The 25680-nt window shown below is 50.8% G+C and overlaps 1 protein-coding gene across 10 annotated transcripts in view; it reads left to right on the top strand.

The window, feature by feature from the left end:
• The window catches only part of TSPOAP1 (TSPO associated protein 1), a 115575-nt gene that overhangs the window by 77201 nt on the left and 12694 nt on the right, over nt 1-25680 (top strand). For 7 of the 10 annotated variants that reach the window (XR_012648109.1, XR_012648108.1, XR_012648110.1 and 4 more), the window contains 6 exons: nt 3861-4673; nt 5472-5623; nt 6689-7255; nt 9072-9365; nt 9527-9703; nt 24250-25377. Coding sequence is in view for 6 of the 10 variants with exons in the window: in XM_075013669.1 (XP_074869770.1) it covers nt 3861-4673; nt 5472-5623; nt 6689-7255; nt 9072-9365; nt 9527-9703; nt 24250-25377 (3131 nt within the window). In the remaining 4 variants the exon portion in view is untranslated. The remainder of the gene's footprint in view (nt 1-3860; nt 4674-5471; nt 5624-6688; nt 7256-9071; nt 9366-9526; nt 9704-24249; nt 25378-25680) is intronic. The other 3 variants (XM_075013668.1, XM_075013670.1, XM_075013671.1) reach the window with 3 other exon arrangements.

Here is a 25680-nt window from a genome sequence, read left to right as displayed (position 1 = left end):
GAAAGGTGATCAAGCCCTGGTGTTGAGGTCAACAGTGGGGCACAGGGCTCATCCTCAAGGGACTTGCCAGCAACAGAAGAAGTACACAGCCCAGTTCTGGTACAAGGTCCCATCCTCCTCCCCAGACGAGGCAGTGGAGGCCGGGGAATGACCATGAGACCCATGCAAGATAACCACAGGGCTCATCAACAGCTTCTGTATCATGTCACTCAGAACTTGGGAATCCGGGCAGAGGAGATCTCGGCATCAGCCCGTGTTCTGAGGGACATAGTGGCACTCTTGTGTTCAGCAAGGGTGGTCCTGCCTTTAAATGATGCCGTACTGCAGCCCATGAAGCAGATTCTTGATGATGCCCTCCAGGTCACAGCGAGGCAGATGGAAAGGAAATATTCTGTGCCGCCTCCCCCAGGGTTATCGGTGTCTGTATACTCACCCTGAACTGGGCTTGCTGGTTGTCATGGCTATTAATGGAAGGAAGAAACGGGCAACAAGGGCCAATGCCTAAAGTGAAAGAGGCCAAGAGATGATTTACTTTACGGGCTGGTAGGCTCAACGAGGGGTCTGCAGCCAACCACCAAGCCTCCTCGGGCTGCTGTGTGTCTTGTAACACACCAGCAGACCTGTCTGCAGGCCTAAAGGCCTTGAAGAGCGGCCAGCAGGCCTCACAGAGCACGAGTGGGAACCTCCATTCCTGTGGTACAGCGGTGCTCCTGTCCCTGTGTTACAGCCTGTTACAGCCTGGAACCCTGTAAACATGAACACGAAATAGCCGTATCAGCTCCTGACACCGGAGTTTAGGTGTGGGAACCTGAGGGGAGACCAGTAGCCAGGGCAACCTTGGCTTCAGCCCTGTGAGAACGTTAAAAGTGGCATTGAGCCAGTATGCGCACACCCGGTAAACAACTAAGGGATAAAATCACTGTGTGGTCCCGCCCCAGCTGAGTTTTGATTGAGGACTCTCAGACTCAGGAGCACCCTGGACCTTTTCCCCCAGCTAGAGCAATGTCTATTGCTGCCGTGATGTGAGCCACTTCAGGACAAGAACTCCCCGTGGCCGAAAGGGACGTAAGCCTGTCAAATCACCTCTTGTCCAGTCTTATACATCCTGTCACGCTCTGTTTCTCATGCGTACCGTGTGACTCAATTATGGTAACGAGGAGTAGATAAGCTTAATAAAGTACTGTTATCCCTAATCGGCTCTGTCTTGAAGCAAATCCCATAAATCCTGCCTGGCCTTGGCCTTGTGAGTTGACACTATGATTCTAAGTTGTGGTTGGTTGTGATGACATTTAAGGAAGCTTTGGAGTCCAGAAGGGAATTCTTGGCCCCTGAAGAGGAGGGTAACACCATGGCCAAAGCTTCCCTCCAAGCTGCCTTGGATGCAGTAGGTGTGGCAGCCTGATTCATGACTTCAGCAGTGGTCATGAGGCAGAGCATCTCGATTCAGCCCTCAGGACTAGCCTTTGAGGGCCAGCAAACTATTCAGTACCTACCTGGTGAAGGAAACTCCCTTTTCTTGGAGCCGAGTGATGCTAAGCACCTTAGTTTAAAGAATTCAAGGGCAACTTTAAAATCCCTCTGGTTCCACACCCTGGCTCTGGCTTGGCAACATTCTAAGCCCAATCCAGGGGCTGTTTCTCTCCTCCGTATTGTCACCAGAGTCTAGATGTAGCTGGAGGAGGCTAACATATCATCAGGCCCAATGCCTGCTGCTGCAAGATGCTCTTTGGTACAGAAACAGACATTTCCATAGGGTGCCTGGCTCTTATCTCCCCTGCATTTGTGGACCAATTGTCCCTCTTCTACCAGGCATGGAGCCGCATTACCTTGGATTGCAGGGTGCTGCCTACAGTGGAAGTGGGATATACCTTTTGATTCAGTTGTTTCCCTCCCTGCCATCTTCAAGGGCCATTCTCATGAGAGATTTCTTCCTGATGAGGTATACCTTCTCCTTTGGGCAGGAGATGTGGAGGAGATACCACTGGAGATAAGAGTGAAGGGTTTTACTCATCATACTTCCGAATCCAAAGACCAACGGCAAGCTCAGACCCTCCCAAACCTGTGAAACCTAAACCAAACTATGAAAAAGCTAAAGATCTGCATGGACTCCCTGGCCTCTGTTGTCCCTTCTCTGGATCCAAGGGACTGGTACACTACCCTTGACTTAGGGGACACATTTTCGCATAACTACCTTCCGAGGTCATAGGAAGTACCTCCAATGCATGGCCATCCCTAAACATTATCAGTTCATTGTTTTATCCTTTGGTCTATCGTCAGCCCCACGGGTATTCACAAAGCACTGAGGGTCCCCCCTTCACTCCAAACCCTTGAACACACTACCAACCACATGAATTTTGTGATGTCCACCAGCGTGGAGGTGCTGTATCATGTATCACCTCCATTTCACACATCACCCCCACATAGGTGCCCATAACCAAATTCATCCCACACATGGGGGTGGGAAGAATTATTAGAGAGAACCTTGGTTCTAATGTGGTGACAACCTACCTCCTGGCTGGACGGCTCACCTCTGCGAGGTCAAAAGCATTGGTGGCTTTGCACCCCAGCACACGTTCCAATTCAGGACATTTGGCGAATGCAATGTGGTCGCTGATCCACATGTTCCCTGAGCACTACACCATTGCTCAGCAGGCTAGGGAAGGTGAGGCCATGGCCAAGCAGTGCTACCACTTGTGACTCACCTGCGTCGGGATGGATGTGAACAGGCACTGGAAGAGGAAAAGACAGTTACTCAGTTTTCCGCGACTGTTTGGAGAAGGTCCAGAGAAGAGCAACAAGAATGATTAAAGGTCTAGGAAACATGAGCTGTGAGGGAAGATGGAAGGAACTGGGCTTGTTTAGTTTAGAAAAGAGAAGACTGAGAGGGGACGTGATAGTAGTTTTCAAATACCTCAACGAGGGTTACAAGGAGGAGGGTTAAAAATTGTTCTCCTTAACCTCCGAGGATAGGACAAGGAGCAATGGACTTAAACTGCAGGAAGGGAGGTTTAGATTGGACATTAGGAAAAACTTCCTACCTGTCAGGGTGGTTAAACACTGGAATAAATTGCCTAGGGAGGTTGTGGAATCTCCGTCACCAGAGATATTTAAGAGCGATTTAGATAGACAGCTATTGGGGAAGATGTAGACAGTACTTGGTCCTGCTGAGAGGGCAGGGAACTGGACTCGATGTCCTCTCAAGGTCCCTTCCAATTCTAGTGTTCTACGATTCTGTGATTCTATGACTGTTGTTCTTTGAGATGTGTTGCTGATGTCCATTCCAAAGCCTGTCCTCCTCGCCCTCTGTCAGAATTGCCAGCAAGAAGAACCTAAGGGGTTTGTGGGTGGCAAATTTCTGTAGCTGAATTCATGAAGGCACCAAGCTGGGGGCATCAGAGCCAACCTGATGGATACCATGGGGGGAAAAGCATTCCAGCAACAGTGTCTGCGGTCTGTGCGCACCTACGTGGGAAGGTGAGTAACTGTCCTTTCTCCTGCATGCCCCAGCTGAGCTAGAGCTGGCTGGAGAAGACAGCTTACAGTCGTAAAGAAAGAGTCACTGGATAAAAGGAAGCTTAGTCTAAATAGCTAGAAATACTTCTAGTCCCTAGGCTGTGAAATACTCGCTGAAGGAAGTGGGGCAGACCCCAGGCTGTGGGGGATTTCAAACCAAGTGGGACAAAGTAGGAAATGCAGGGAGCAGAGAGCTGTGCTCACGAGGTCCTGATAGGCCTCCTGTCTTCTGATTCTTTTGTGATAACAATTGGCCAGGGATGCTGCTCCCTTGTCTCACTGCCACTGCTGGGTTTGGAGTCCGAAGGGCTGGTGTGGTGATAACAGGTTTCCTGTTTCTCATCTAGGGGAGCTGATGGATGGCAGGAGAGGGCTGGTCCCCTCCAACTTTGTTGAACGAGTTTCAGACGATGATCTCATGACCTTTCTGCCTCCAGATGTGAACGATCTCACCCAGAGCTCGTGCCACGAGAGGAGCTTTGTCGGTGCAAGCACTAGCAGTGGAGAAAAAAGTGATTACTCTGCTGACGAGTCCAGTGTCAGCCCGTTGTCTAGCAGACTGGAAGACCCAGAGGAGCCTGTCAGTCACACAGCAGTGCCTTACCCGAGAAAGCTGACTCTAATCAAACAGCTGGCCAGAAGCATCGTTGTTGGCTGGGAGCCACCGCTTTCGCCAGCTGGCTGCCCGGCCGTTCAGAGCTACAACGTCTACGTGGATGCAGAATTACGCCAGAACGTGGAGAGCGGCTCTCAAACCACAGCGGTGATTGAGAATCTGGACTTGGGGCTGAGAGCCTACCGCATCTCCGTGCAGAGCGTGACGGAGCAGGGCAGCTCCGATAAGCTGCGGTGCACCTTCTGCGTCGGGCAGGGCTTCTGCATCGCTCCCACGCTGCTGGAAGTCCGAAGCGTGACCGTGACCTCAGCAGAGGTGATGTGGCTGCCGTGTGACAGCAGCTACGTCCACGCCGTGTACCTCAACGAGGAGGAGTGCGACACCACGAAGCCAGGCGTCTACTGGTACACGTTCCGTGGGCTGTGCCCGAGCACTCGGTATGTTGCCAAGGTAGAGGCCCAGCCCCCGGGGGAGCTCTGGGACTTGCCCCAGGAGAGGCGCGAGCAGACAGCAGCAGTGATACACTTCACTACTCCCATAGCAGGTACTGAGGGCAGTGGGGTCAACAGCCACCGGGGAAAGGGTGGAGTGAGCTTGGCTCCCTGCTGCTGGAAGGGGCGGGGCCAAGGGCAGAAGGGGCGGAGCCAAGGGCAGAAGGGGCGGGGCCAAGGGCAGAAGGGGCGGAGCCAAGGGCAGTCAGTCTTGGCCCCTCCCATGCCCCCTCAGAGCCAGGGGGGAGCAGTGGCACAGCATTCTGCAGCATTTCCAAGGGGCCCCAAGCTCCAGCCACTGCCCCGATATCTCAGCAGCAGTGGTGGCCAGAGCTCTGGGTCCCTTTGAATGCTGGGGCACCTGCACTCTTTGCCCCTCCCCCGCCCCTGTGGACTCTCTGGTTTTGCACCCTGGCTTGAGGAGAGCTCGTCCGTGCCTGTCAGGGCCCCAGCTCCAATTCTAGACAGGCCTGCGGCATCTGGGTCTAACATTCTCCTCCTTCTGGCTTTTGCAAGCTAAACGCATCTTGCTGCACGTTGCTGAGGGGAAAGAGCAAACCTCCACCTCGCCTGGAGGGAGCAGCGTGCTTCCTGGGGGGAGGGGGCATGTACTGCCCTGACCCACACGGTGCTGCAGAAATCACTTCTGTTCACCACATCTACCTTTGCAAGGACCCAGCTCCCCCCGGGGAAAGTCACTGAGCTAAAGCAGGACCTTTTCCCCAGCGCTGACAGGGTGAGCTCTCTCCCAAGCCCAGAGAGGAGCTGCTCCACTGCGCACTTGGATTCGGTTTGGCCCTTGCGCCACTGTAACAACAAATCCAAGGCGACATCTCACTCCTCTCTCCCAGGGACTCCTGATGCACCACTCCATGTGCAGGCAGAGCCGGGGCCCTCCACGGGCATTCTAGTGATCAGCTGGCTGCCCGTCACCATTGATGCAGAAGGCTCATCAAATGGGGTGCGAGTTACTGGTTATGCGGTGTATGCAGATGGACAGAAGGTAATAAACACGCACTCTCAGGCTGGATGCTGGGGTGCACCCCACCCTTGGTCTGTTCCTGCACCCTCCCTCTCAGCCAGACCTCCACTCCCAGTCTGCTCCAGCACCCTGCCTCCCACTCAGACCCTCACCTTCTCCTGCATCCTGAGCCCGAGTGACCCTGCTATTGCCTGCCTCTGCCATGAGCTCCGCGCACCCACTGACCCACCTCTGGGTCTCACCGCGGTGGGCTTGTCTTTCCAGCTGTAGCTGGACCCCGGAGGGTGAAGCCCTGCAGCCAAGTTACACGTAGAGCACAGAAAACCATTGGACAGGCAAGAGAATGCTGTTGGCAATGGCAAGTCTCTTCCTGTCCCCAGGCCAAAGCCAGAGCCTGGAGGACTCTCAGGGCCTGGGAGAGAGGGAAGAGGCAGCCAGCTGGTGTGGCTGGGAAAGACACCAGTGTTAGGAAAGCAGAAGAGTCGGTGTTTGGCTCTGGGGGTGTGCGGGAGAGGGAAGATACAGCTGTAACTTGCACAACAGCGAGGCATCTTGTGTAATCCAGGGCAGCTAACGCTGGGCAAAAGGGGAAATCTCAGCAGCAAATGCCCAGGAACCTGCAAGAAGCAGAGAGGACTCATTGGCTCCCATCGCTGCTTTCCACAGAGTGTATTTCCAGCTCTGGTTTTGCCAGCAAGGGCTTCCCCCCGTTACCTGTCCCATCTCCCCCTTTGTCCCAGAGCAGCCCAAGGAGTCGTCCATGGGGCTGCAGTCGCAGTTGGAGAGCTGGGTTCACTCCCCTGTCTGCTGTGGCTTGCCTTCTCCAGCCACAGAAGAGCTGAAACCTGTGGTTTCATGCTCCTACTCTACTGCTGGGAGCTTGGGCACAGAACAGCAGGGAGCAGGGCTGGAAGCTGGCTGATTGAGTCCATGCCTAGGGTCAGGGGTCAGTTTGTACAGCCCGTGCTGCTGCCCAGGTTGCCATTGCTACTGCTCCTCAAGCTAACAAGATCAAAGCTAACCCAGGTCTGCTGGAAGCAACGACTTGTGCACAGGAAAGAGACTCTGCCTGTTGCTCTGTTTCAGGTGATGGAAGTTGCATCTCCGACGGCTGGCAGCGTCCTAGTGGAGCTGTCCCAGCTGCAGATGTTCAAGGTGTGCCGGGAGGTCTCCGTGAGAACGATGTCTCTGTATGGAGAATCGGCCGATTCAGTGCCAGCCCAAATCCCCTCCGCCTTGCTGAAAGCTTCTGGACGTTCCTCACTGCCACAGGCTGTGGTTTCTACCAGTTTGACTCCCAGGCTGCTCTGTGGAGAACCCAGGGGCTCTCCTGCCAAGCGAACCCCCATTACTCCCTGCCCAGCTCTGCTCTTCCCTACACAGAAGTGTTCCACTGACTGTTCAGGTGCCAAATTAACTGTCCTCAGCGCTCCCAGCTGTGACGGCTCAGCTGTGATCGCTTCACAGCTGCAGCTCTCTTCTCCCCTGGCTTCCTCGGTGCCAGCATTGGGCACATCGCCAGTTTCAAATGCCGCAAGAGATGAGCAGTGTCTGATGGCTCTTCTTCAGCATGCAGGAGCAGGTGGAGAAGCTGATCCTTTGAGCTCAGCAGCGCTGAAGGGCCCTGGGGAAGACATCCAGGCACAGGGGATGGTGAGTGCCTGGGAATCCTGGTCTGAAAAGTGTCATAAAGTCTAAGACACTGGAAGGGGGAAGAGAAAGAGGCCTCATTAGTGGGGGTCCTGAGAGAATTTCCCAGGAAATTACACCGGGCCATTTTTCTCCCTGTTGGCTGATGCAGTGTCTTGGAGAGCATGTGGTCCTCACAATGGTGGCAAAGTGGTAGGAGAACATTGCTGCGCCGGTGTGTGTGGAGCACAGGAGGACAGAAATGAATCTCACTACTCAGCTGCATGTACACTAGCAGGGCAGAGAGCTGGCCCAGGAAGGCAGGAGCTAGACACAGCCGGAAAAGGCGTCACACTCGTTATTAGTAAAGCTGATGGTGGTGGAGTTTGTCCGGTATTCACACCTCTGATCAGTGCAGGCATCTGCACAGTGCAGCATTGAAAAGAAAAAGCATTACCAAAAACATTCCAAAAGGGATGTGGATCCATTGGAGAAAGTCCTGCAGAGGACAATGAAAATGATCGGGGGCTGGAGCACATGACTTATGAGGCAAGGCGGAGGGATTTAGGCTCATTTAATCTACAGAAGAGAAGGGTGGGAGGGGGGATTTGAGAGCAGCCTTCAGCTACCTGAAGGGGAACTCTAAAGAGGATGGAGAGAGGCTGTGCTCAGTGGTGAGGGATGACAGAAAAAGGAGCAATGGTCTGAAGTTACAGAAGGAGAGGAGCAGATTGGATATTATGAAAAACTGTTTCACCAGGAGGGAGGTGAAGCGCGGGAATGTGTTATCTAGAGAGGTGGTGGAATCTCCATCCCTGGAGGTTTCTAAGTCCTGGCTTGGCAAAGCCCTGGCTGGAATGACTTAGTTGGGGTTGGTCTGCTTTGGGCATGGGGCTGGATTAGCTGACCTCCTGAGGTCTCTTCCAGCCCTAGGATTGTATGTGCAGGAGAGTCTTCATCTCAGACCTGCCTTTGACACTGAGGACAGCTACTTAGGGTTCCCTGCTGGGAGAGACTGCAGCTGTGATGCAGGCTGAGAGGGGCAGTTAGTGGGGTGCCACAGGGTACCCATCAGAATATTGGCATATGTACCTATCCTTGTTTCTTCACAGCCATAAACCCAGTCTACTTGCTGCCTTTGCCATCAGTCTTCATCCTGAAAACAGAAAGAGACAGTCCCTGGCAATGGGGTGACGTCACCTGCAGGGTCATGCTCACCCCAGCGACCCAAAGCTCAAAGGGGCTGGCTATAGACCCCCCTGCAGCAGGGGCCACGTTACGCTGCATTTCTGCACTTACATGTCAATAGGCTCAAGAGGGCTAATCCAGGGGGACTGCGGTCTTCTGAACCTGGAATGGAAGTTTTGTCCCCACCATCCACCGCTGTATTCGGCATAGTCTGTGGTTTGCACTGAGGGCTACAGAGGCTGGAACAGAGGGGAAGGAGATGGGATGAGGGACAAGAGCAGAGCTGGGTGGGAAGCCCAGGACTTGCTGCAGGTCAAGGGGGTGTGTGTTTGGTGCTGCCAGAGCTGGGTATGATTAGAGTGGCTTGGCTGGGCTGGGCTGCGGGGAGGCCTTGCTAATCCATACCCGCGCTAGGACTGTCTATGGGCAGCATTATGGTTCTTGCCCTACTTTTAGCAGCAGCAAAGTCACTGCCAAGTGTGAAGCTCGAGGTTGTCTGTGTCCAGCTCCCCATAACCCTGAGGGCTGCACAGGCATTTCTCCCTAACACTCTTCTGCCAAGACACTGAGTCAGGCAAGGTGTGCTCTGGGCCTGGCACTGGGACATGACTCTGCAGCTTCATCTTCCTCACCACAACAGTCTCTTTTGCAGGAGGAGCTCTCTGTAAGCAAAGACCCTGGTCTAGAAAGCAGTGACGTGACAATGCCCATGGAGACCTGCCATGCGCACTCTGGGGAGTCAGCCACTGATGGAGAGAGGAAGGCAGCTGAGCAGTCCCTGTGTGCAGAGCCTTCGCTGTTCCCCTGCCAGGCAGAGCTGGGTGTGGACAGTGGCGGGAATGGAAGCCGCGTTCAGGAATTCCCAAGAGCACCTCCTGGGAAGAAACCGATGAAAGACATTTCCCGAGGAGACTCTTCTGTGATGGGGCCCAAAGCCAAAAGAGAGGTTTGTGCTCCCCAAGAGAATGTCTGCCTATGGGGCCATTGCCTTTGAACCCTCGAGCTGCAAGCCCATTGTCCAGAATCCTGGCCTGACCCCCCGGCCTTGTGTCCCCCACCCCCAGGGAGAGGTCTGAGTTCTCCATCAGAGCTTTTTCTTTTCAATAGCAGGAAGAGAAAATAGCAGATGCTGGAAAGTGGCAGCTGAATCTGCTTTCTGAGCACAACCGCAGCTCTGACCTGTCTGATATTTTGGAGGAGGAGGAGGAGGACCTGTGTTCAGATGTGCAGGGAGAGGAGCGGTGGGACCCAAAGGTGTACTGCAGTGGAGAGAACGGGGGAAAGGTAACGTCCAGTAGCGTCACTTTCCAGCTGCGTTTCGGTGGCATCATCCTTTTCCATGAGCTAGTGAGAGGGGCCACTGCCTTCAGCCCAGATACGAGCCCATCAGCTGATTGTTAATCTCCTACATTTCCAGCTTGTGGCCTCTCCTGCTAGCTAAGATACCGGGTTGTTGTAGCAGGGAAGGGAGGGTGTGAGGAATAAGCGCTGGAGTCGAGTTGGTAAGTAGTTCAAACACGTTTTATTCATCTGGAGCAGTACAACGTGCCCTGCAAAGACAAAACTATTGTAGCGAGATCCTGTCACGAGTGTGGTGCCTGGCCATCTGTTCTGCTCCCTTTGGTGCTGATATCCTTTAGCTGCGTGCATGTGCTCTCTTTGGAATGCAGTATAGGCCCTGCTGTTCGTCAGCACCACAGACTTCAGACAGCCCCCAATAACCACAAATTAGGTTAGGTATGATGGCACTGGAGCCAGATTTATTGTCGTTGAAGTTTGGTCTCTCGCCCCTGGATGCCTAGATTAGCCATCTGCAGTTTTATACGAGTGCATGCGTATGCCGCAACAATGGACTTGGCATAATCCAGGGGGCAGGAGTGCCCCAATCTGTCCCCTAAACCGGTCGACGCAGTCTTGGTGATACACAATTTTATATCCAGGTGCAAACAAATTACATGTACATTACATATTCTAGGCACCTCCCCTAATTATAGTAAACTGACACTTCCTTTGATGTGGCCATATACTACCTATTGCCTTGTAGATGGTGGTACCAGCAAAACAGAACTAACCATCATGTGGTCATCCTGACCGTCTACTGAACCTGTGTTGCAATGTTCCTCCTAATCCGAGGGGAGTGCACTGGTACCAAGCAGGATGTTACCTTACTGGAAGGTTCATGTACCTGGGCTGCTAGGTGCTAAGCATGTGTTATTCGGCAGTATGAGGAGCCCTTGCCAAATTCCTGTGAACAGAACCCACAGCTTTGTTTTTTGCTTTAGCTTTGCTCAATGTCAGCATAGTTAACCCTATGTTGGTCAGGCTGCAGGTGCTTTAGCTAGGCATTGACCATTGTTTAGGCATTAGGCCTTTAGCCTGACACCAAGCCTCATTGTCAGGTCCTCTTATTACTACAACTATAGGCTAGAATCTGGTTCCCACTGGAATCAATGGCAAAATTCCCATAGACTTCAGTGGGGCTGGGATCTGACTCTGCAATTCTCAATTTAATGGACACTGATATAATGGACTTTGGAAAGAATGGACCCCATCTGCCAGCCCCCTCCCACCCTCTGCCTAAATAAATCCCAGAGACTCATCAGAGCTGCTGCCAGGCCTGGGGGAGCTGCCGGGGCCACCGGGGGCTGGAGTGGCTGGGGGTGAGCTGTGATGGGGCACAGGAGCTCTCCTCCCCCAGCTCCATGTGCGTGGAGCATATCAGCGCCTGGCCACCACTGCCTGCAATGGCAGGGAGCAGCAGCCGTGGTGTTGGAGACTGGTGCCCACTGGCAGGCTGGGGGTGGCCACACTCTACCTTCACATGGGTGGCTCAGACCTGGGGGGCTGGAGAAGCCGCAGTGCTGAGACCTGCGGGAGGTGGAAGCAGCCAGGCCAACATTCAGCTTCTCTCCCAGTAATTGGGAGAGGGAGGTGGAAGTGGGAAGGGAAGAATGGGACAGGAGTGGGGAAGGGAAGTGCAGGGGCAGAGGACAAGAGTGAGTGATGGGCTGGAAAGGTCAGTGAATCATCACCCAGCATAACCATTTGGCTATGACAGACTTTTGGCATTAACAGACACCCCTTCCCCCCATTAGTCCACTAAATCGAGGGTTTGCTGGAACAGTGAATAGTCAACGCATTACTACTCAAATCTGTACCGTTCATGTCTTCATAGAGCCCATAAGAAACTGGTATGAAGGCTGCAGCCCTGCAAACACTCATGCACATAATTAAGTCTCTCAACATGATTGCAGTTGGACTGCTTCTGGGCATAAAGCTAAGCGCACGAATAGATGGCTATGGGCTTGTGGCCAAGTGAGGATGTCAGCTAAGTTCACACCCATGACAGGAGACTTAGTATACGATGCTCTAGTGATACACCTGCAGCAGGGTTAAGAGGGGGTAGGGCTGAAAAAATGGCGATGACCACAGAAAGGATTGCAGGAATGAATAACACAGGGGGCTGAATGGTGCTTGTGTGTGCAAAATGGGTCTTTGAGCAAGCTAGAAAGACTTGCATTTTTGAATTCCTTTTATGGTTTCAGAAGGTGGCTACATCTGGGGCTATGGGACTGGCAACTTGCATTGCTGCTGTAATGGAGCTCAGAAGAACTCATTAGCAGAGGGCAGTGTGATGAATTTTCCTGCTGCTGCTTTCTGCAGGGAGCCAGGTGGGAAGGTTCTGGGCAGCAGGATGACTGGTGGGAAGAGGTGTGCCTAGGTTAGGTGCGGCAGCTGGAGGTGGTGGGCCTGCCTGGAAAGGTGGACTTGGTATTCTGGGGTTTGGCCTACCTCAGGAGTCCTGCAGCTCCAGGCAGGGCTGAGAAATAGGCTCCGGAAGTAGTTCAAACATTGTATTCAGCTGGAGCAGTACGCCCTGTTTGAACAAGGCTCCTACTGCTGCACGTGGGTTTGTACCACTGCAAGGCAATTTGGGAAGCAAAGCTCTTTCGTTGTGCTCTCTTCAGAACCTCTCAGCGGCTATGTCTGTGCTAGCCCCCGCTTCCGAAAGGGGGATGCTGATGAGACACTTTGGGATATGCTAATGAGGTGCTGCAATGAATATGCAGCGCCTCATTAGCATAACGGCAGCCGCGGCACTTAGAAAGTGCCGCTTTCGATCTCGCGCGGCTCATCTACGTGGGATTCTTTTCGAAAGGACCCCGCACACTTCAAAATCCCCTTATTCCTATAACCAAATTGTGTAGACTTTCGAATTGCTGTGGTTGCCATTATGCTAATGAGGTACTGCATATTCATTGCAGTGCCTCATTAGCATATCCCAAAGTGTCTCATTAGCATTCTCCTTTTGAAAAGCAGGGAGGCTAGTGCAGACACAGCCAGAGTGTTGCTGGTTTGGAAAAAGCTCTGCTTGGTGTTTCATTAAGAAATGAGAAGGATACAAATCTATAGGTACTTACCCTGTGGATTAAAAAATGTCGGATAGATCTCAAAATGTGCCTGTAAATGGGGAGTCACAGTAGCAGCCCCCTGCCTGCCCCCCTAACCCACCACCCATGGCAGATGGAGGGACCCAGATGTCTCCACAACTGGCCACATGGCTCTCTCTGACCTGGGTCTGGCTGGGGGGAAAGGGAGGCTCAGCACCAAATACTCAGCCTCCTCCTAATTATATTCTGATTATATATCCAAGGACTGCATGAGCCCTTCTGACCACAGAGTTGCACTAGGAGATCATGTTCAGCTGTTTGTCCACCATGGCCCCCAAGTCTTTTCTGTGTCCCTGATTCCCAGGCAGTGACCCCGTAAGCTGTGTGCATGTGCGGCCGCTCAGAAGAGATTCAGCTCTTGCCCAGCTGATTGGCAGAGCACCCACAGTTAGGTTAGTTTCTACTGATGGTTCACATACTTGTGCCATGGTGCACATAACAATTATTCTGCACATGCATGATAAAAATCCACATGTAGATGAAAAGGTTAGAGGGAAAATTATTCCCTGGGTAGAGTCCCCAGCCCTACAAGTATGGCCTATTGTCCTTGTTCTTAGATGAGTGTTTCACAGTTGGCTTTACTGCTAAACCTATTGTGCGCATGACCACAGTTTTCCAAGCAATCCTAACCACAGCCACAGTTCCCTGTCCTCTTAATTATTTATTAGAAACATCCTACAAACCTTTGCTGCAAAGTCTAGTCTTAGAGAGGCTAAAAACTGGGAAACTGAAAAGGAAATGTATAGCAGTGGGATTTATGTTCTAGTATCTAGTGGATACCAGGATGTTCTGGTACCCCCTGATATTGGTATGTGTTTGAATGAGTGCTCAGTGCCCAGCACGTCTTAGGAGTATGTGTCTCTGCAGTATTGGCCCTTTTCTTCCAGGTTCCGTGAGCAGGGCCTGCCTCTTGCTCCCAGCTTGTCTTTGCTTTATATTTGTAAAATGTTGACTATTTTAGTTCAGTCCTCAGAGCTCACACCAGACCTCTGCTACAATGGCTTATGTCGCAGTCTCTTTTCCTATTACAGTAGTCTTAACACTGCAGTTGGAAAAGAGCCTGAGATATCTCCCACTTATGGTGCTTTTCTCTGACAAGGTCACACTCATACCACATCCTGAGTTCACCCTTAATGTGACTTCTGCATTTCATGTGAATCAACTTATTCAGCTTCCAATATTTTATCCCAAACCTCTTGAAGACAACTCTGAAACCAATGAGAAAAAAGCCTTGGCCTTCTATCTGGGCAGGACCATGACTTTTAGAAAATATCCAGGACCCTTCCTCTGTATTGCAGATAAGTCAAAAGGCCTATAGGTATCATCTTGGAGGCTCTCAAACTAGGTCTCTGGCCATATTAAACTCTGTTACCAAATGGGTATTTTTTTGCCCCCACCTTCAGTATGCACACATTCCATGATGTTAGTCTCTGCACCTGTTGCCTTCTCCAAGGGTGTCTGGGTGTCTGTGCATACCTTTGCAAAGCATTATGCTATCCCGGGAGATTTGGCTGCAGATGTCAAATTAGGTGTGACAGTGTTGTCATCTAGGGTTGTCATCTAGAATCAGACATTGAATCATCTAGGGTTGTCTTCTAGACATTGAATCATTGGGCTGGAAAAGACCTCAGGAGGTCACTAAATCCAACCCCCGTGCCCAAAGCAGGACCAACCCCAACTAAATCATCCCAGTCAGGGCTTTGTTGAGCCTGGTCTTACAAACCTCTACAGATGCAGATTCTACCACCTCTCTAGGTAACGCATTCGAGTGCTTCACCACCCTCTTGGTGAAATTGTTTTCTCTAATATACAACCTAGACCTCCTCCACTGCAACTTGAGACCATTGCTCCTTGTTCTGCCATCCATCACTATTGAGAACAGCCTCTCTCCATCCTCTTTGGAACTCCTTTCAGATACTTGAATGTTGCTATGAAATTCCCTATTTCAGTCTTCTCTTCTGTTGACTAAATAAGCCTTAATCCCTCAACCTCTCCTTGGCTACGTCTACACGTGAAGCCTACATCGAAATAGCTTATTTCGATGTAGCAACATCGAAATAGGCTATTTCGATGAGTAACGTCTGCACGTCCTCCAGGGCTGGCAACGTCGATGTTCAACTTCGACGTTGCGTGGCACCACATCGAAATAGGCGCTGCGAGGGAACGTCTACATGCCAAAGTAGCACACATCGAAATAAGGGTGCCAGGCACAGCTGCAGACAGGGTCACAGGGCGGACTCAACAGCAAGCCGCTCCCTTAAAGGGCCCCTCCCAGACACAGTTGCACTAAACAACACAAAATACACAGAGCTGACAACTGGTTGCAGACCCTGTGCCTGCAGCATGGATCCCCAGCTGCCGCAGCAGCAGCCAGAAGCCCTGGGCTAAGGGCTGCTGCCCACGGTGACCATAGAGCCCCGTAGGGGCTCGAGAGAGAGCGTCTCTCAACCCCTCAGCTGATGGTCGCCATGGCGGACCCCGCTATTTCGAAGTTGCGGGATGCGCAACGACTACACGGTCCCTACTTCGACGTTCAACGTCGAAGTAGGGCGCTATTCCTATCCCCTCATGGGGTTAGCGACTTCGATGTCTCGCCGCCTAACGTCGAAGTTAACTTCGAAATAGCGCCCGACGCGTGTAGCCGTGACGGGCGCTATTTCGAAGTTAGTGCCGGTACTTCGAAGTAGCGTGCACGTGTAGACACGGCTCTCATAAGTCATAAGCTCCAGTCCCCTCATTATTTTTGTTGCCCTCCACTGGACTCTCTCCAATGCATCCACATCCTTTTTGTAATGGCTGCTCCAGAAATCGACACAATATTCCAGATGTGGCTTCACCAGGGTTGAATAAATAATCACTTCCCTAGATCTGCTGGCAATGCTTCTGCTAATGCAGTCCACTGTACTGTTAGCCTTCTTGGCTACAAGAGCACATTGTTGACTCATATCCAGCTTCATATCTGCTGTAATGCCCAGGTCCTTTTCTGCAGAGCTACTGCTTAGCCAGTCAGTCTCCAACCTGTTGCAGGGTTTGGTATTTTTATGTCCTAAGTGCAGAACTCTGCACTTCTCCTTAACCATAGAATCATAGAACACTAGAACTGGAAGGCACCTTGAGAGGTCATTGAAGCCAGTACTCTGAGCTCATGACAAGACCAAGCATCATCTAGACCATCCCTGATGGAGGTCCATCTAACCTGCTCTTAAATATCTCCAGCGATGGAGATTCCATGACCTCCCCAGGCAATTTATTCCAGTGTTTGACCACCCTGACAGTTAGGAACTTTTTCCTGATGTCCAGCCTGAACCTCCCTTGCTGCAGTTTAAGCCCGTTGCCTCTTGTCCTGTCCTCAGAGGTCCAGGGGAACGGTTTTTCTCCCTCCTCCTTCTCTTTTAGGTATTTGTAAACCTATCATGTCCCCTCTCATTATTCTCTTTTTTAAGCTAAACAAGCCCAGTTCTTTCAGGCGTTCCTCATAGCTCAAGGTCTCTAGACCTTTAATCATTCTTGTTGCTCTTCTCTGGAGCTTCTCCAACTTCTCCACATCTTTCTTGAAAGGTGGTGCCCAGAACTGGACACAGTGTTCCATTTGAGGCCTAACCAGCACAAAGTAGATCGGAAGGATTACTTCCCCTGTCTTGGTCACAACACCCCCGTTAATCTGTCTGAGAATCACGTTTGCTTTTTTTGCAACGGTGCCACATTGTTGACTCATATTTAGCTTGTGATCCACTATGACCCCTAGATCCCTTCCTGCAGTATTCCTTTCTTACAGAGTTGATTCCTATTCTGTGTGAAACTGATTATTCCTTCCTAAGTGGAGCACTTTGCATTTGTCTTCATTAAACTTCATCCTATTTACCTCAGACCATTTCTCCAGTTTGTCCAGATCATTTTGAATTATGACCCCATCCTCCAAAGCAGTTGCAACCCCTCCCAGCTGCAAACTCAATAAACATATTCTCTTTGCTAATATCTAAATTGTTGATGAAGATATTGAACAGAGCCGGTCCCAAAGCAGACCCTTGCAGAACCCCCCTTGTTTTGCCCTTCCAGCATGACTGTGAACCATTAATCACAACTCTCTGAGAATAGTTATCCAGCCTGTTATGCACTCACTTTATAGTAGCCCCATCCAAGTTGCATTTGCCTAGTTTATTGATAAGAAGATCATGTGAGACCGTATCAAATGCCTTACTAAAGTCCACGTATACCACGTCCACTACTTCTCCCTTATCCACAGGACTTTTTATCCTATCAAAGAAAGGTATCAGATTGGTTTGGCATGATTTGTTCTTTACAAATCCATGCTGGCTGTTAGCTATCACCTTACGTTCTTCTGGATGTTTGCAGATGAATTCCTTAATTTCTTGCTCTACTTTCTTTCCTGGCACAAAAGTTAAACTGAGCAGTCTAAAATTTCCTGGGTTGTTCTGATTTCTCTTCTTATAGATGGGCACTAAACTTGCCCTCCAGTCTTCTGGAATCTCTCCCAACTTCAATGAGTTTTCAAAGATTATAGCTGAAGGCTCAGATACTTACTCTGTCAACTCCTTGTGTATTTTAGGATGCATTTCATCATGCCCTGGTGACTTGCAGATATTTAACTTTTCTAAGCAATTTTTAACTTGTTCCTTTTTATTTTATCTTCTAAACCTACCTTCTTCCCACTAGCATTCACTGTGTGTCATGTGTTTGAGGCTTTAGATTCAAGAGGAACTAGTAGACACCAGGGATGAACTCCACTATAACTGTATTAATACACAATACAGTACAGGCAAATAATGCAGAGCTATATAAATTTATTTCAATACAGGGTATAAGTGGTAGTGATGATATAATAGTGTTACTGATAATATAGTAGTGTTTACACACCGACCAACACAAGATACTCTATTCTCATGATTTGAATGTACATGAACTTGCTTTATAAATCATACACTGGTCTACTGTTAGCAAACATACATTTGTCAGATGGAAGGTCATGACCTCTTTCCTTTCCTATGCCCAGAAGCGTCCACAATGCATCTGCCAGTAAGAACAGGTGTGAGGTTATGGCATCACCTCACCCGATCCCTTCCGATGATCATTTCTTTTTTGCCTATATTTATACTTGACTTGGTCATTCTAAAAATAACTACAGATGATTACCTAGATCTGGTATATATACATCTGGTATATAGAATTCCAAGCAAGGTCATAGTTGGGGTACACCCTGCTACTTAGCAATTGTTGCAAAACTATATGCTTGGGCAACCGTTTTATGGCTGCATCTGCTTTTTTGCTTCTCAGTAAAAACATACGAGTCTATTCCTGGTGCACCAAGCGTGATCATACTGGACCATGCTGAATGTGCATGATTGTGTAACAACATCCCTGCCTGAGAGCCCCAAGCCTTGCCTGCATGCCTGTGTTGCATCAGGCTTGCAACTGGCCTGAGTTTTGCTCTGTTAGAGAGCTCTACTCTGGCCAAGGCAGATGTTATTGGTACGGTCAAGATGGGGTTGTTCAGACTCCTCTGAACTGTGTTAGGCATTCCTTCATCAGACTTCTTGGTGAAGAATGAAACAAAGAAGTCATTAAGCACCTCTGTTGTTTCTAAGTTTGCTGATATTGTTTCTCCCTCCTCCAGGAGCAGTGGGCCTGCCCTGTCCTTGGTCTTCCTCTTGCTTCTAAAATATTTATAGAATGTTGTCTTATTACCCTTTATGTCTCTAGCTAGTTTCAGCTTGTTTTGTGCCTTTGCCTTTAAATCTCATCAGATTTCTCTTGGCCCCATCCTCCAAATTGGCTAGGTCACTCCGGACCCTATCTCTACCCTCCAACATATCTATCTGTCCCCCACGCTTAGTGTCATCGGCAAATTCGCTGAGGGTGTAATCCATCTCCTCATCCAGGTCATTAATGAAGATGTTGAACAAAATTGGCCTCAGGACCAACCCTTGAGGGACTCCGCTTAAAACCAACCACCAACCAGACATCTAGCTGTTGATCACAACCCGTCGAGCCCGATGACATAACCAGCTTGCCATACACCTTACAGTCCATTTATCCAATCCATACTTCCTTAACTTACTAGCAGGAATACTATTAAACACCATATCAAAAGCTTTGCTAAAAGCCACGTATATCACACCCACTGCTTTCCCCGTATCCACAGGGCCAGTTACTTCATTACAGAAGATAATAAGGTTGGTCAGGCATGATTTGCCTTTAGTGAATTCATGTTGACTATTTCTGATCACTTTTCTCTCTTCCAAATGCTACAAAATGGATTCTGTGATGATCCCCTCCATCATTTTTCTGAGGTCTGAGGTGAGGTTGACAGGTCTGTAGTATCCCAGATTCTCCTTGACTCCAAAGTCCAGTCCAGTGGTGAGTAGAGCTCAGTGGAGCACCCCGGTGACACGCTACTCAACAAAGAAAAAGTATTTACCTTGGGCAGAAATGATGGTTCTTTGAAATGTCTTTGGTCTTCACAGAGAAAGTCAGATCCCAGACTGCTGCACTGGGCAGCAGAGTGTAGGGAGGAGGTGAACAGCTCCCAGTAGTGAAAGAACAGCTTAAGGACTGTTAAGAAAAGTTGGACAGGCACAAGCCCATCGGGCAAAATCGAATGAATCCAAGGATGCTGGGAGAGTTGGCCATTATTCTTGCAAATTTGTGGTGATTGGGGGAAGTTCCAGACAATTGGAAAAAAGCCAAATGTTGTACAAATGTAGTGCCCATCTTGAAAAAGGGGAAGAAGGACAATCCAGGGTCCTACAGACTGGTCATCTTCACCTAGGCCCTGGTAGCAGGAGGGTATTTTGCCTCTGTGTGGCTACATCTACACGTGCAGCCAACATCGAAATAGTCTATTTCGATGAATAACGTCTACACGTCCTCCAGGGCCGGCAACGTCGATGTTCAACTTCGACGTTGCTCAGCCCAACATCGAAATAGGCGCAGCGAGGGAACGTCTACACGTCAAAGTAGCACACATCGAAATAGGGATGCCAGGCACAGCTGCAGACAGGGTCACAGGGCGGACTCAACAGCCAGCCGCTCCCTTAAAGGGCCCCTCCCAGACACACTTGCACTAAACAACACAAGATACACAGAGCTGACAACTGGTTGCAGACCCTGTGCCTGCAGCATGGATCCCCAGCTGCCGCAGCAGCAGCCAGAAGCCCTGGGCTAAGGGCTGCTGCCCACGGTGACCATAGAGCCCCGCAGGGGCTGGAGAGAGAGCATCTCTCAACCCCCCAGCTGATGGCCGCCATGGAGGACCCAGCAATTTCGACGTTGCGGGACGCGGATCGTCTACACGGTCCCTACTTCGACGTTGAACGTCGAAGTAGGGCGCTATTCCTATCTCCTCATGAGGTTAGCGACTTCAACGTCTCGCCGCCTAACGTTGAAGTTAACTTCGAAATAGCGCCCGACGCGTGTAGACGCGACGGGCGCTATTTCGAAGTTGGTGCCGCTACTTCGAAGTAGCGTGCACGTGTAGACGCAGCTTATATGGCACTGCTGCCACCAGTACCAGAACAGTGTATACAGTCCTGGTGCCCACCTGTTAGAGAGGACACTGAAAAATTGGAGGGGTGTGGGAAAGAGCCACAAAAACGATTCAAAGGCTGGTGAAGATGCCTCTTGGAGAGAGACGTAAGGAACTCCATTAGTTCAGTTTATCCAAAAGAAGCCTGAGAGGTGAAAGGTCTATTTAATCCCATGGAGAAAGGCAGCACAAGAGTTAATGGAAGTTGATACCAGACAAATTCAATTTAGAGAGACACAGATTTCTATTTGTGGTTACAGACTCCTGAGGGAGTCTTAATATCTTCCAGTGTAGGCAGAGGACCTCTCTGGAGGGTTTAGTCAAACACAAGTTACTGGTCTACATACAGAGGTAACTGGGTGGTTGCTGATGGCCTGTGTGTAAAGGAAGTTAGCACAGACTTTCCAATGGCCTTTGGCTGTATGACTGCCTAGTGGCAGTGTACAGATACACCAAGAGCTGATGTGTGAAGGCCCTGCTGAGAACCCTGGCAGATGTGGGGTGGCCAGGCTCAGGGAGGTCTTTGCACTAAGAAGAAGGGCTGAGTTTAGGTCTGTTTATTTGGGAATTAGTATTTATGCCAGATGGGGAGAGTTCCTAGTCTGGCTGGAGGCATGAGCTGCTCTGTCAACAGAGAGAAGCTGAAGCTGAGCCAAGGCAGCAACCATGTGCTGTGGCAGAAAAAGCTCGGTCCTTTTGCAGATGGCCAAGAGATGGGCCAGGCTGCTGCACAACACACTTGGACGCACTGAGGGTGCTGGGGGAAGCACAGACACTTCCTCTCCTATTAGCTAATCAGCTCCTGGCACACAGCCGTTACTGCCAGCTGGAGTCAGACCGTGGGTCCTACAAAGAACCACTTTCACAGGAAACATGATAGAACCAGCTTTCAGGGCTGGGTGATGGTTCACTTCCGTGAGAAGATGAAGCTTTGCATGGGTGTGGATTTTCCTCTTCGTGGCCATGGGTATTTTAGGCTCTGAAAAAGCAGCCATAGTTGTGCTGCTTATATGTTAAGCACCAAGTTGATTTCTCTGATATTACCTAGGGTTTATTTTGAAGCATATCTGAAGGATTTTTGTTGCTGAGCTTCTAAGACGACCCTGGAAAGATTTTATGATAGTCTTACAGGTCTTACTGTGAGGATTTTCTCCCCAGATATTTAGACCAAAGTTGCCTTTTGTTGATTTCACTCCAGTGTCGAAGCTAATGGCTACTTACATCTGTGTTAGGTACAGTCTTAACACAACTTTTTAGAACTCATTTTATTTTATTAAAACCTGTTATTTGTGTATTTTCAAATTAAGCATGTATTTTGTATGCAAGTAAACCATTGGTCACCCTTTATGAGCATGGTTACAGAGTGCTAGCACATTTTAATAAATGGCTGATCAGTTGTTATGGAGTCCAGTTGTCAACAGGTTGCTTATAACCAACTAGACTCCCTTCTGCTGCGGTGTGTGTAACTTTCTGTACCATAGACTGCTCATGTCTGTATCATGCTTAATGACTATGGCTGCGTCTACACGTGCACGCTACTTCGAAGTAGCGGCACCAACTTCGAAATAGTGCCTGTCGCGTCTACACGTGTCGGGCGCTATTTCGAAGTTAACTTCGACGTTAGGCGGCGAGACGTCGAAGTTGCTAACCTCATGAGGAGATAGGAATAGCGCCCTACTTCGACGTTCAACGTCGAAGTAGGGACCGTGTAGACGATCCGCGTCCCGCAACGTCGAAATTGCTGGGTCCTCCATGGCGGCCATCAGCTGGGGGGTTGAGAGATGCTCTCTCTCCAGCCCCTGCGCGGCTCTATGGTCACCGTGGGCAGCAGCCCTTAGCCCAGGGCTTCTGGCTGCTTCTGCGGCAGCTGGGGATCTATGCTGCAGGCACAGGGTCTGCAACCAGTTGTCAGCTCTGTGTATCTTGTGTTGTTTAGTGCAACTGTGTCTGGGAGGGGCCCTTTCAGGGAGCGGCTTGCTGTTGAGTCCGCCCTGTGACCCTGTCTGCAGCTGTGCCTGGCATCCCTATTTCGATGTGTGCTACTTTGACGTGTAGACGTTCCCTCGCTGCGCCTATTCCGATGTTGGGCTGAGCAACGTCGAAGTTGAACATCGACATTGCTGGCCCTGGAGGACGTGTAGACGTTATTCATCGAAATAGACTATTTCGATGTTGCAACATCGAAATAAGCTATTTCGATGTTGGCTGCACGTGTAGACGTAGCCTATGTGACTCATTGAGCAACCCTTTATAAACCATTTGCAAATGAACCCTTAGTATCAGTGTGAACATTTTATGTTGTTGCTGCAAATAGTAACAGGCAAGACATAACCCACCCTTAGCATCAGTGGTTAAAACTTGGCTGGATTACCAGCAGTGTAACATTTCCCCCACATTCGCACAAACAGGTCAACGTGAATGTTCTTGAATGCATGTCTGAACAGAGACCAGCTCTGCAGGATCATAGGTATCCATTTCAGTGTGATGTAAGGGCACTGCTTGCCTCGCCTGGCTAAGGGAGTTCTGTGGGCTCACTTAGGTTTGCCGGCAGGCTACAGTTACAGATCAGGTGCTCCAGGGCCGTTGTGAGTGTCCTGCTGTAGCAGCTCCTGCACGCCTCTGTTCTGGTAGCACAGGATCCCTTAGTTCTGCTCCTCTGCAGGGGGAAGGATGCAGAAAAGTGGTGAGGAGGCAGGAGCTCATGGGGTCAGGCAGCTTATGGGGAGCAGTCCATCTGTCCTTATGGATAAAGTGAATTACTGGTCCTTTGTATGCAGAATGAGCTGGAAGCTGCGTCTACACGTGCACGCTACTTCGAAGTAGCGGCACCAACTTCGAAATAGCGCCCGTCGCATCTACACGCGTCGGGCGCTATTTCGAAGTTAACTTCGACGTTAGGCGGCGAGACGTCGAAGTCGCTAACCTCATGAGGAGATAGGAATAGCGCCCTACTTCGACGTTCAACGTCGAAGTAGGGACCGTGTAGACGATCCGCGTCCTGCAACGTCGAAATTGCTGGGTCCTCCATGGAGGCCATCAGCTGGGGGGTTGAGAGATGCTCTCTCTCCAGCCCCTGCGCGGCTCTATGGTCACCGTGGGCAGCAGCCCTTAGCCCAGGGCTTCTGGCTGCTTCTGCGGCAGCTGGGGATCTATGCTGCAGGCACAGGGTCTGCAACCAGTTGTCAGCTCTGTGTATCTTGTGTTGTTTAGTGCAAGTGTGTCTGGGAGGGGCCCTTTAAGGGAGCGGCTGGCTGTTGAGTCCGCCCTGTGACCCTGTCTGCAGCTGTGCCTGGCATCCCTATTTCGATGTGTGCTACTTTGACGTGTAGACGTTCCCTCGCTGCGCCTATTTCGATGTTGGGCTGAGCAACGTCGAAGTTGAACATCGACGTTGCCGGCCCTGGAGGACGTGTAGACGTTATTCATCGAAATAGACTATTTCGATGTTGGCTGCACGTGTAGACGTAGCCGGAGACAGCATGACTGCCTCCAGCCCAGCCAGTCCCCTCCTGCAGCCCTGAGTGCCTCAGCTGCCCCAGACCCATCTGTGCAGAGTTGGCAAGGGAGGGCAGCTGCACTTGGCAGCCTTTCTTGCTGCCTCATTGCATTGCTAGGTCATCTCATCGTTTTCCTCCACCTGAAAAACCACCTCCTCTGTTTGCTTCCTTCCCTTTCTTCTCTGCAGATTGCAATCACTCTCCAACGTGTTGTGCTGTCCTAGTCCTGGCCATGGATTGTCCTGTTTCAAATGGCTGTAGCTTTCCTTGTTAATGTTTATTTCCTCTTTCTCTCTCTGCTTGTCCCCTTGGTGCCTTGTTTCGGGGGCTGGGCGGCAGCTGGACCCTTGTGACACCGATAGCGATGAGGAAATTCTGGAGAGGCTTCTGGAGCGCCCACTTCAACAGAACTGCAGCAAGAAGTTATTTAGCATCCCTGAATTGACAGAGGAAGAGGATGAAGAGGAGGAAGAGGAGGAAGAAGAGTGTGCTCACATGGAGAAGAGAGAATCCCCAGCCTGCTTCCTGGCGAGCCGCCCGTGCCATGCAGGAACCAAGGGGACTTTCCTCCCCATAAGTGCCTCGCCCGTGTTTCCTGATACAGATGGTCACAACACCTGCCAAAATCTTCCTGTGCAAGCTCTCCAGGAGGCCCTCGTCCTTCAGAAGGCCAGAAAAGATGCTGCCAATGAGAACCCTGCCTATTTGGAGCTGAGCTGGACTCAGAAGAGGGGAAGCAGTACCTGGGGTTACCAGGAGAGTAGAAGGAAGCCCACAGCAGGCCCAAGCACAAAGAAAGAGGGTAGCACTCCAGAAAGGGCACATGCTCTATCTGAAGTGAGCAGGAAGAAATGGAGTGATGTCAAGGGGCACTGTAGTCGCCTGGCAGGAGGCAGCTTGTATAGAGCTCAGAGCCTCCAGGAGAAGCTGGATATAGTAAGCAGTGCTAGTGGCAGGGAGGGGTCAGAAATCTGTAGTCCTGCAAGACCGGGCCCCTTTAGAAAACCCCCCAGAGACGTATCGCCTTCAGATCTAGCAGAGCCGGCTGAACTGACAAGTCCTGGCTTCAACACACGGAGCCTCGAGATCAATATTGAATATGACTCAGAGGAGGATCAGGATGTGAGCTTCCCTTCCAGCCCCGGGAGCAGAGAATGGCCAGATGGTAGCGTGGAGGAGTCCCAGACTGGCTGCGAAGGGTGGAGCGATTGCTCCAGTCAGTCTGAGTCTGCCTGGTCCGAGGGGAGAACTCAGCAGCAGATGCAGGAGTCCGAGGGCGAGAAGGGAGTGGTGTGGGCTGGGTCTCCAAGCCCCCACCCACAGGTACCTTCCCCAGAGAAGGAAGCGCTGAGGAGCAAAAGCAGCTCAGAGGAGCAAGGCTGGGAAGGAGAGGGCCGCCCAGCTGGCTGGTGGAGGACGCTGGAGAGCCCTTGCAAAAGGATGCACAGTGCAGTGTTGCGCACCAGGGTCAGGGTGACTTGTCCTCTTCTGGTTTGGCAGCATCTTGTGGTGACAGTGGTTTCTACCCCTATCAACCGCCTGCCCGCACGCTGCTTTGTCATGAGCTGTGCTGCTCTGAGGCTTGTGTTGTCTTCTCTGCTTGTGCTTGTCCTGCAGGAGGTCAGAGAAGAGTCATTGCACTGCTGCTAAGAATCACGGATGCAGTATTCCTTTCCTCAGCTAGGTCCTCCCTGCTAGGCCAAGATACAATCCACGTTCAAAGACCTTGGGGATCCTAGCAAAAATTTGTAGTAAATTAATTATGACCCC

This window comes from Carettochelys insculpta, chromosome 19 (genome assembly GCF_033958435.1).
Source record: "Carettochelys insculpta isolate YL-2023 chromosome 19, ASM3395843v1, whole genome shotgun sequence".
Taxonomy (NCBI): Eukaryota; Metazoa; Chordata; order Testudines; family Carettochelyidae; genus Carettochelys; species Carettochelys insculpta.
The sequence above is the reverse complement of the archived record's forward strand: the minus strand, read 5'-3'. Positions and strand labels throughout refer to the sequence as shown.